At 36.3% G+C, this 12,466-nt stretch overlaps 1 protein-coding gene across 1 annotated transcript in view; it reads left to right on the forward strand.

Annotated features, from left to right (window-relative positions):
- The window catches only part of ABCA13 (ATP binding cassette subfamily A member 13), a gene marked incomplete at its 5' end in the record, with an annotated part of 166,003 nt that overhangs the window by 137,401 nt on the left and 16,136 nt on the right, over positions 1 to 12,466 (forward strand). Inside the window, 3 exons of the mRNA XM_079299367.1 lie at positions 593 to 743; positions 7,737 to 7,871; positions 10,219 to 10,322. Coding sequence (XP_079155493.1) covers positions 593 to 743; positions 7,737 to 7,871; positions 10,219 to 10,322 — 390 coding nt within the window. The remainder of the gene's footprint in view (positions 1 to 592; positions 744 to 7,736; positions 7,872 to 10,218; positions 10,323 to 12,466) is intronic.

Raw genomic sequence — 12,466 nt, forward strand, 5'->3', positions numbered from 1 at the left:
GGCCAAAGTCTCTTAAATCAGGATAATTTTATACTTTTTCCTGTATTGTCTTTTAAGTTACTAGGTTTTAATATCCTGTGTTTTGTTTTACTCTTGCTGTCTGTAGAATGCGTGTGTGCGTGTGGTCATAGACACACAAAGAATACTCAGCAGCATTTCCCTCTCAAGTCCTTCCTCTTCAATCTTCAACGTGCCTGATATGAATATAATATTGTATACAATATAATATCCAATATGAGCACCATATGGTTTGAAAGGTGTCTCCTTAGAGCAGGTACTACCAAAAAGATAAGAGAAGTAAAATTGGTGAGCATTAATTCTCATGGGTGTCTCCTCTTCATGTGTTGCTCTGTTGACCTTGACATGCATTCTGTCACAAAAGTGACATGCTGGTGGCTGTGCTAACCCAAAAAGGACAAAAAGTGTGAATTGTGTATGGGTGGTGCTGCACTAAGTAACCATGGCAAAGACTCAAACTCCTTTATCTTTAGACTTAAGGTCGTTGTGGGCTTGTTTTGTACCCCAGGGGTGGAACCCAGGACCATGGGATTTGTTAAGCAGCATTCAAATATTTTTCTTTTTCTTTAAACAGGTCTGAAATGGATATACTCTCTGCTAGCTCTGAAGGTATTCTTATTGGATATTGTCCACAGCAAGATGCCTTGGATGAACTTCTAACAGGTTGGGAGCACCTTTATTATTACTGCACACTGCGTGGAATTCCAAAACAGAATATCCATAAGGTAACTATGCAGAACAGAATTGCAGAAGGAATTATTGCCAGGCTGGACTGTAGGGTTTGTAGAACTATTGTATCTTTTTAACATGAGAAACTATCTAATTTTTCATCTTAACAACTGTAGTAATGAGATTTTTCATTACCATGATTTTATTTAAATAATATGGAATTTTTTTGTCTGTTATGCCAGTTTAAAGCACAATAACATCACTGCAGATAGTAAAATAACATTACTGCAAATGAAATCTCAGGCACAAAAATCCTAAAAGAAATTAAGTTTATGAATGATTCAATGCCTTCACTATCACACTTAAAGAACTGTGAGAGAACAGCACATTTTGAGTCTTGTACCTCTGAAAAACTCTTTTCTTCAGAGACACAATTTAACTTTGAAGGTACTAAAAATTTTTGTATGATTCTGTATAAATAAATGAAACACCTGGGCAATGGGATTGGAGCTGTCAGCACTCTGTCTTAAACGTGACAAGATGGGAGCAGTCTCTTAAATGCTCCAGCTGCCACACAAAGCTTGATGTTGTACAAGGAGAGCAGGCCAAAGAAAATGCCTTCAGAGCTTGCTAGCATAGAAGTTGTCAATATCTGGGAATATCACTGGGGGCTCTTGGATTTGCAGATACAGGTGTAGCTGTGCTGATCAGCAGACTGAGCTGTTTGTTCTGTGAGGAAGCCAGCCAATACCAGAAGTTGAGTATGAAATGCATACGGTGTAAAACACGGGGGTGTTTCTGTATCAGCAGATGGAAGTTTACAGTGTGGCCTGACATGAGCTGCTCAGTCTTTTCTGCTTAATTGCATCTCTATTAACATGAGAAAAATTTAGTGTGATATGAAACTGGTATCTGTCAATTCCTGCTGTATGTCCCAAGTAGTAGCTATGGCTCTGGCACTGCTCTCATAACCTCCAGAATAATGCCTGTTCTTTTCCTTTCATTTTTCCAGAAGTAAAACTGCATGAACTGATTTTTTTTTTTTTTTTCCTACTGCCCAGCATTTTTCTGGCTATTGCCTCAGGGTCTAAGTGGTTTGCAACCTGCTCCTTGACTGTATGTGAGAGGGCTGCTTTCTGTATCTCTGCAGCCTGTTTTCTTTTTCTTTAGCAGATAGGTGCTGTTTCAGAAAAAAAAAGTATGATTCTGCTAAGGGGCATTGAGTATTCATCAGGACGGATAATATTTTGCATTTTTTACTGTCTTAAGCTGATCATTTAGGTATTTCTGGATAAAAGCCTGGGGAAAACAAGTGACTCTTGCAAGTCTTTGCCCTTTATTTTGAGCAGTATCCATTGTCCAGGAAAAAGCCTGGACTCCTACCTGTTTTAACAGCATGTTACTTGCAGACTGCTCAGAAATTATCATACAGTCTTTTGATTGCTTTCCCTTCCTAACTTATTGGTGTTAATTTTTATGTCAGACTACTAGCAGAGTACTGGAAGCTTGCATATATTTCACTTGATGCCAAATAAATATATTAAGGGATGGTTGTTATTGCACTAAAGCCTCAAGTGTAATTGACTGTTTTGTCCATGAAGTGACAGTTCTTCCATGGCACTTAGGGAAGAGTTGCTCAAGTGGTGTGGTACCTCACATACATGTCCCTCTTCAAATGGATGAAAATAATTCCTTTAGATATGAGCTATGTTACTGTGTGCACTGGGAGAAGACAAACATTAACCTTTCTGGACCTCAGATGATCTAGGTATAGGCTTAGACTATTCTTTATAGTCAGCCTTCTGTGCCTCAGCATTACATTTGTGAAAGATAATAATTTTTCCTTTCAGTTGTCTTAATTTTTTTTTTGTCTACATAGATTGCAGAGCAGACTTTGCTGCCATATGCTTGTGATCAAGGCATCAAAGCACTCCCCCAAATAATATTTAGCTGCTCTGGTTTGCTTCCATCAAAAACTGAAATGCAGCTATCTCAGAGGAAAACAAATGTTTTTGTCAGTGGGCCCTCCTGACTGTGTGGCACTGCTGTCAAGCTTTCAACAGCTGCTGTGCTTCAACTCAGAAATGGCTGGTGCCTGGAGAAAGTGAGCATTTTAGCTGCCTATAAAGAAAATAAGGCTTTGGAATGCTGTAGAGGAGCAGCTGTATGGAAACATAAGCTGTTATTTTCTCATCATTCCCTCCTGCCTATGATACAGCACTCCAAGCCTGCCTCTGAATATTTACCAGAGACTAATTGCTCTAATATGCACAGACACATGTATTCTAAAGAGTACATTGGTTTGATAAAGAAAGAAACATGCATTCATTTTGTTTTTTCAGAAAGTGGTGGGCAGGCAGGTGACTTACAGGTTGTGTTGCTGCTGAAGTTGTTTATTGAAGCACTAACTTCAAGGACCAAATCCTTTGCTAGACAGATTTATCAGCAGCAGGAGTTAAGTGCCTGACATAAAGTGGAGTGTACTTAATGTTCCAAAACAGTAATTAAATGAATGGGAATGGAGGAGAAAAATGGGTCATTTACTATCAATGTTAAGCTTCACATGTTATGTGAAGTTTTGTTATATTCACAAATCTGCTCTGAAAGTTTATTTCTCGTTAAAAATTGGAAAAATTAGAGTAAAGCTTTTAGGTTATTTAGAAGGATACTGGTTAAACATAGTACTTTTATTTTTATTTCTTTAATATATCAATTTCCTAGATCTCAATTTGTTCCAAAATACAACACTTAGCTTGTTAAAAAATTAAAATTATTAGCATAACATCAAATGGCATCCCTCATTAGCATTAAAATGTCTGATGCAAGTCTCAAAAGAAGCTTTATTAGGTCTTCTGGGATAACTTTTTGGAATGTCAGTTACTTTTTGGAATTTTCATTAACTCTCCAGGACGACTTTGCTCTGATTCTACAATCTCAGTAGTTTCCTTACATGCTGTATTCTATAGGTGTTGGAAATGGGAATCTGTAAATTCATTTATTCTTTGTATGTTTACCTTTTTTTTGGGCCCAAGCAGAATTTGTGTGCATAGCGTGTATAGTTTTATGAGATTTTGGGATAAAAGATATTGTTTACCCAGAAAGTTGACCATGGATATACACTTTCCAAATATAAGAAATCTAATAATTTTGAGTTTAGTTGGAAGCCAAATAAATACTGTTTTGTGTGGAATTGATGAATAATTGCAATTTGGGATGTTCAAACTACACTGTGTTCACCTACTGAGAGCCTGACACTTTACATTACTGTTTTGGACATATAAAGTTATTTTTCAGAAGAGTCTAGAATTCAATCCATGTTTATTATCACTTATACTGGGTATGACACACATTTTCAGTATTAGGTCAGACTTGCTTTATGAGGATTCATTTAAATAAATAGCAAGAAGGAACTTTAGTTCTTTAGGAACTCCAGGAAATATGGGAGATTTTGTTTAGATGCTACAGATTTAGGGGCTCATTCCAATGACTATTCTAAAGCTGGGTGGACCAGCCCTAATTAATTATGGGGAAAATAATTTGCTAAATATATTAGAATGGATGAGAAAAAAAGTAAATATCTTTAAGAAATGTTGGAAAATAGGAAAACAGCTAGCTGATAGATGTGAGTTCTTCTACTGCTGGTGTGGGGAGGAAGGAAGGAAAAAGTTTAAATACATTATTACAGCCATGAATACACATTGAATATTGTCATGGTTCAAGTGTACTTACAATGTATATATTTGCATATAACCCTGTAGCTTTTGATTTGGCCTCAATGTTACCAACTTGCTAAAGAAATTGATGTATTTCCTCAATCTTTGCTGCTGAAGGTCATTGAAACATTATTCAAATAGAGTATCATGCTGAATATGAGAAGGAAGAAGGTGCTTGTGTATATATCTCACATTCCCCACAAGAAGGAGACCATTAAAACTGTAATTCTCTGATATAAATATGTGGATCTGTATCTGAGGATTGATCACATGCTCAATTCATGACATTCATTCAAAGTAGTTTAAAAGGGATTTTTGTAATTATTTTACAGTGTACTATGATGCAAACCACTGATTATACAGACAAATGAAGTTATAATGGAGATATTCAGGTTCCTCTACAATATAGCTAACATGTAATATATACCTTATATGTAATATTTCTAATTTCATTCAAATTATTGTTTTGTTGTTGCTTAGGTATTATTGATGAAGCTGAAATATTACTGGAAATCTTGTAATATGCATTAAAGAAAAAGGTCTTGGTGTCATCTCTTGAAAGAAGATTGAGCTCTGTAGTCTTATATTTGCTGAACCATAGTCTGCAGGGCTCTTTTGAAATGTAAGAGTTGAGGGGGGTAGCAGGAATAGGAGACTTTTTTAGGTGCAACTGGGAAATATTTAGGAATAAGAAAGTTGTCTTTTCCTTCTGCCTTTATATTGCTGATGTGATTCAGCTCCAAATGAGTTCTAGTTTGATATATTTTGCACCAAAGGAGTGTACCTAGATATCAGGCCAGATTATGTTGTTCACTGTGATTGTTTGCGAGGTTTTGGAAAGTCTCCACATTTAAAGGAGCAGCAAAGTAGGTGCTATGAAATTATTCCCACCCCTCTCTTTTTACCTATTTAGCTTTTAAAACTTGTCTTGGAACATCTCTATAGCAGGACACTTGCTAGGCTTTATCTCCTTGTATGAAACAGGAGATTGTGGGGTCATGCTGAATGCTTGAGCACACACCACAGAAAGGAGAATTCAAGGTGAGGAATTACAAATCTTGCAAAGTCAGTTCTTTTTAATGTTGCTCCCTACAAAGGCTTTATGTTCATACCTGACACAATTGAGTCTCCTTGGGGGCTACTGACTACAAGAAGACCCATCTAACTTGAATGGTTACTTTCTTCTCTCTCTGGCACTATTCCTTGACCTTCTCAATTCTTCCCCATGCAGTATTCATTGTCTCTTAAAAAAAAAAGTAATTTTGCTGACTTTAGATGACACTTCAAAGTAGTCTTAGAAATAGTGGCTCTAGTCATAGCTAAGGATAGTTTTGACTACATTTCAGCTCTGATGCATAGTCCTCTTGATAATTTTTTAATAACTGCTGAAGCTAATTGTAATTTAAAATTAATATTTGGTGTTAACATTGGATTGTATATTTTTACACTTTCTGGTCTGAAATTCCTATGAGCTTTTCTATGTAATTTGTGTGATTGTTGGTGAATATGTAGGAGAATAATCCTTTAGTCACTAACATTCATGCATTCCTAGTGGTAGTGGTAAACTCACTTTTGTAGACAGGATAATCTGTCTACCATATGCTTTAGAGGACTTCACTTTGTGTGTTGCTTTGGGTATAATGAGATTTATATTTGTAACAAAAAAACCATATCAAAACGAATCTCAGTTATCTCATCTTGGAATACATTTTAAGTGATTAACCATTTTTAAGGCCACAGCTATAATCCCTAATTGGAAGTAAATTACTTTGAATTAGCTTTGATATAGCAGAACCCTTGAACTTTACAGTATCATATTACCTGTGGTTAGTTTAACAGTTATGATTTTTTTTTTTTATTTTAACTTCTCTGAATCTAATGTAGACAGAGCAATATTTCTGAAACATGGCTTTTGTTTGAGAGCATGCAGTGCTGTCAGGTTATACATCCAGGTAGTCCAAACACAGAGACTGTGGATATTGTCCAAGGATCATTGCAATAATACTGTAGATTCTCACTGCTGCAGCATTGCTCCTTCTTACAGACAACTTGCTCTTAGAAATCTGTCTTACTTTGATAAGTATCACCTGAAAAATCTTGGTAAAAGGGTCATGAATATCTTGGTAATTTCCAAAGGTATTTGCATAAAACTCTCCTATAGAAAGTATTATTATGCTCGTGGCAGTTTATCTATGATGGACATTCAATATTAATTCACAATATTGTTTATTGAATTTTTTTTCCTATTGGACTTTTGAATTAATTGAAGGCTGTTCATCTGATATAATTAAGCCTTCAAGTCCCCCCTTGTTTTTTGCTGAAGGCAATGTAGAGGAAGCAAAGAGAAAGGATCATACTGCTGGGAGTTCTCTGGCAGTCAATGTTGGGCAGTAAAAGCACCATGCAATTCCTTGTTTTACAAGAATCTTCCAGCTGTCCCACGTACAGGTAGAAGACACACTCTGTGACAAATCTGATCAATCCTTGATGACACAGTCCCCCAGGAGTCCATGCCAAATACCTGCTGCTTTGCAGGGTGCATTTGGCAGCAGCAAGTAGAAAAGTTGCTGCTGTGTCCCTTGTGGTTTTGAGCAATATCTCTTTGGGCAGTCCAGCAGTAGTAGCTGATACAGATGGATTGAGATTATTCCAACATTTAATATTCTCTAGCACCAGTATTTTAGGGAGCCTTGTATGTCAGGACTGTCTGAGAAGGTAAGGAAGAAAGGCCATAGGGACAGCATGAGCATTGTCTCCAGCTGTGCTCACATGCCTTCCCAGCTTGCTCTGATCATACATTCTCATTAAAGCAATTAAACCCAATTCAGCTAGGATCAGCTTGCCCCTCTCAGTTATTAAAAAGCTATATTAATTTAATCCTGTTACATTTTGTCTTAAGGAAACTCTAAACCCACAACTGCTTTTATGGCATTTTCATCTCTTTCTTGTAGCTAATGGAGAATTTTTAGCTTTGCATTTTCAGGTATTGCTCAGGTATTTGATCAATAAATAGTGGAGAGTAAGTTGAAATCAGAGATATTTTAGATCATTGACCAGTGGACACAAACCAAACACAAGTGACTGTGCTTAGCAGTAACAAAGCCAGATTTTTATATAAGAAAATCCATATAATTTTTGAAGAATGAAGGGGTCCCAGAGTGGCTTTTTCCGTGTTTAAGATTCAAAAGTAATGATAAGCAGCAAGTGTGAGATAAATAAGGAAATAACATGTATGTTTTCTTAACATTCATGAAAAGAATGTTAATTGCACAATCTATGCACAAATGTTGCCTAATCTGGGTCATCTTTGATGGCCTTGAAATTTGCAAACTGCAGGTTGCAGAGGACCTTGTTGACCGGTTACACCTCAACGCCCATGCTGACAAACTGGTGAGAACCTACAGTGCTGGCACCAAGAGGAAGCTCTCCACTGCTGTGGCTTTAGTTGGCAAACCCCAAATACTTTTACTGGTGAGTAAAAGTAAGATTGTGCTTATGAAAAATGGGCTATGTTGAATTTTTCTGTCTTGTATGTTGCTCTAAAGAAAATCAGGTATTTTCCTGATCAGTCAGGGAGTAATTGATACACGGATGTACAGCTGTCTTCTTTGTTCTGCTATGTGAGTGACTCTAATTTTATTCTTCAGTGCTCACAAAAATAGAAAGTGAAATTGTTTTTCTCTTTCCTATTTTTTTCTTCCATGGAGCAATTGGTGAGCAGAAAAAAAAAGGCCTTCAACACAATACAATTGTAGTATTCCATGGTCCAATTATGTGTTTAATTGACCTATGTTCTTTCAGGATACTCTTAATTCTTGCTAGGTTGTATTTATTTCATAAATCTGGCTAGTTCTTACATTTTGTTGCATTCACAAGTCACACAGTCAAGTAATACTACTGAATTATATTAATTTGAATTACTTGTCCCGGGTTGTTCTAGCTCTTGCATACTACTGCCCATTTAAGCCTGACACTGTCCATTCCAGTATAAACAACACCTTTTGTGTTGGAGATCAGGGAGCTACAAAGATTTGAGAAATGCATCATTACGACACTGCATTCTCATTCATACCATTGCTATTGTTTCACTAGAGAATATTGAACAATTCTTCCTTAAAACTTGGCCGGGAAGAACTAAACCGCTTCAATAGTGCAATAAACTTTTCAAAACAGTCAGGGGTAGCAAAGCTGCTCCTCAGAGTTGAGGGGGAAACCAGGGCTTCCAGGAAGACATCACAGTCTAAGTTGAAGCAGATAAAACTGATGTTCTCTGGGATTTGTGTTCCAGAAGATTAGACACATTTTGCTGCTTCTAACTGCCTACCATTGCCTCACTTCTAAGTGAAGATATTTTATTTGCATTTTATGCTTTAACTGACCCTAGTTGTGCTAGTAAAAGGAGGAGTTTATCTTAAATCAGTGTTTTTCCTGATCTTAGGAAATGTTCCAAGTGGTTTTGAATGTCTTTATGACAGTGATACTGCAAGTATCCATTTCAGCCTGCTGCAGGGCACAGACTGTTGCATGTAGAATGAAAAGAGAAAATAAAAATATCTAAACATGTCAAATACTTTAAAATGTTTCCTGGCTTTAGAAAGATAGCAGGTTTTAAAGGAGATTTTCAGTACTTTAAAAGAAGGGTTTTTATTACTATTTTGTCTGAAAGCAAAGACACCAATATAAATGACTGAATTTGCTTTTAAATTGCATCCAGGATCATAGCTATTAATTTGAGCAATATTGTTGGTTACTTTATGTTTATTGTATTTTATGTTTTCTTTGTTAACAATCCACAGATAATGGAAACTGAACTGATTTTTTAACCTCTGACGTTGGTAGTGAAGCACTAAAATTAGTTTCAAATTGGATGTTCTGTTTACTTTGTTTCTTGAAAACTTTGCTTCCAGGTTTCAGCTGGAATTCCTTGCTGAAAATACTCTGGCCAAAGCCATACCTGTCTAAGAGGTGTTGATACTCCCCATGGATAATAAGCAACTGGAAGAGTTTCCTTCTTCCTAGTTTTGTAGTAATAGAGACTGGATTTGTCAATCAAATATAATTCCTTTTGTTTCCATGAGTGGAAGAAGTAAAAATTTGATTTAGCGAGGAAAAGGGAAATAGATAAGAAGAAATGTAGATTTGTAGCAGCACATCTTTCTCCATAAAAGCCATCTGAGTGGGAAATGGGTTTGCCAGTTGGTTTACACTGAGTTAATGTTATTTAATCCTGTGAATTCTCCCCATTGTGGGTGAAAATTCCTTTTAAAAGGACTGTGGAAGTAACTGGTATAGGATGTCAAAGCCAAACATCTTACCAAGCACCTGGATATCGGATAGGCAGTGTAAACATCTGGGAGTTATAGGACTTCTCCAGTTGATTCTGCTCTTGGCAGATGTGTATGCAGGCCAGAAACAGTCATCAAATGCTTCCAGAAAGTGAGAAAAACCACGTGCAAGTCTCTCCCATCAAGAAGAGCATATATATAATTAAACAGATATAATATAATAAATACTTATAACTATACATATATGATATGTAAAAAAATATGTGTATATAAATACACATAATAAACCATATTTAAATATTTTTATGTATGTACATTTTTTAATAAAATGTGCCTTCCATAAATTTTGCCATTAAAATGTATGTTTTAAAACAAAACATTGATCAGGGTGTCATTTAAGTGACCCTCTGAAAATGTGTCATTTAACGAGAAAGATAAGCGATTTTATTGTGAATTGTGTTAATTCTTCCTGCTGGGCAGAATCTGTGGTATGTTTTTTACATGCTGCTGTATCATTTTCATTTTTCCTGTAGGATGAGCCCAGCTCTGGGATGGATCCCTGCTCTAAACGCTACCTTTGGAAAGCTATCCTGAAGGAAGTTCAGGAAGGGTGTGCAGCTGTGCTGACATCCCACAGGTAAGACCCTTATCCCAGCAGCCAGCATGTTCCTGTGCTGCAGAGGAGCATGTTCTGAAGGCATGATCACTGTTCTGAAACACAGACTAAGTCTTGAAATTTTATGGTAATTCCTTCCTATCCATGAAAAAGGAACATGTTTAAATCCCGAATATTTTTTTATTTAATTTTTAAAGACAAGAGTGCTGCTTAAGGGGCTACAGGCACAACAAAAATGATGTAATTGATTCTTTTTCCATGTTCTTTTTACTGTGTATCTCTTTATGCTTAGAACATCACGTTACTTTTTTGTTTTTGGCTACCTTAAAAATCCTTACCAAGGGAGGTGTGAGTGAGAAACCTTCTGGTTTTATTAAGTTTCTGCTTTGCATCAGTGTATGAGAAGAGTAAACCATGATATGCTGAAGATGGATGTGTCAGCTGTTCTCTTACGCATTACTGGAAATGATAGGAGAGACTCCATCTTCTTAGAAGAGTCCATCTACATTAAATATCTTGTCAGTTGTTTGATATGGTTACTAGTATACTGGTTTAATGGAGGAAATACTGCTCAGTACTATTTTGTAACATCTACAGTGAAATGAAATAAATGTTCCCTTAGGCTATATATACATATATATATAGTATGTATAATTATATATAAAATTTCTTTAAAGGAGGTAGAGATCATGAAAATGTGTCCAGAGAAGACAAAATTCAAAAATCAAACCAGCAATGAAACATTTGGCCAAATGAGATTTGAAGTATAGAAGAATTAATAAAGGAATGTGGCCAAACTTCCACCAATGTTTTCTATCTTCAGATTTTTTTATATATTCTTGAAATGTATTTATTGTCCCAATTCATTACTGATGAAAAAAATCTCCACAAAGTTTCTAGTGTTTCATTTATGGAAGCTGAATTTTGAAAATCACGTGCCTGTGTTTGATGAACAAGTGTTTACCAGCACACACATTTAGGGAATGGGTTATGCATTGTGACAGCTCAGTGATTTTCAGGAAAAATATGCTTTGAGTTTGTAGTCCAGATTAAGAACCTTTAGTTGTTAAACACCAGCTAAATAGAAGAGACCTGTGATCTCATTACTAATATGATGTAAGCAAACAAAGAAAATCCTTCAAATTGTACTAACTACACATTTAGCTCTACGAGTGAATGACTTGAAGCAGACAATAAGTATAGTGATACTCTTCACATTGTTGTGCCAGGGTGAAGAAAGGAGAAACTATTTTATATTATTTATACTATTTTCTGAAGGCCTTTGGAATTATTTACTTGTATAAGTACAGTACTTAACATATGAAGTGAACTTTCATATGTATCAGGAAGTACATGTGTGAGAGGTACATGTATTGAGAGGGTTTGCTGTGTAAAAATCTGGTTTTGAGAACTGTTTACCTACTTTCCAGAGACAATTTTTTACTTACATTTCAGAGACAAAACTTCTGTTTTTAACTGGGGAGGAGTGAGGCTTTTTAAACTGTACCTAGAGCCCTAAATTTGTGTAACTTTGCCACAGTTGGGGAGCAGTATGCCAAGGGGAGCATTAGGAGTTACTCAGTGAATTTCCTGATTTGTGGGAGGATGTGTCAGCCCTCTCTGTCTGTCTCAGACACAGCAGTTTGGCAGTTCTCAGCACAGCCACATTAGAAAGTAACAATTCCTAGGGCACTACTTAATTGCCAGTGTTTGTTCAGTGAAAGAATTTTGATTTGGAAGTGGCCCATGGCTGAGGCACACAAGACATCTCTTGTTTAGCTGTCTCAGAAGGGTTGGGGTGTGAATTGTAGGAACACCAAACATCCCTGAGTCCTCTCTGAGATGATGGGTGCATCCTGACTGGTTCTTTATGTTTAAAGTACTCATTTGAAAGAGCTGCTCATACAATTCTACATATGTACAATATGTAGAGTTGAAGCCCATTTCCCATAAATTTTACAAGTCACATCTAGGAGGACCCTGCTTTTCTATTTGGATACATTTCCATTCCCTAAATTTTGTTTGGATTGTAGTATTTTTGATCTTCTATCCTGCAATCAGGCTGAGGGTAACTTTTTTTCAAGGCCGTATAATATGCAAAAGAAAGGCTGAGCAAACTTTTCATTCTTCTCCCTTTATCCTTTATCTCAGAATAATCATAAACA

This window comes from Erithacus rubecula, assembly GCF_903797595.1.
Source record: "Erithacus rubecula genome assembly, chromosome: 3".
Lineage (NCBI taxonomy): Eukaryota > Metazoa > Chordata > Aves > Passeriformes > Muscicapidae > Erithacus > Erithacus rubecula.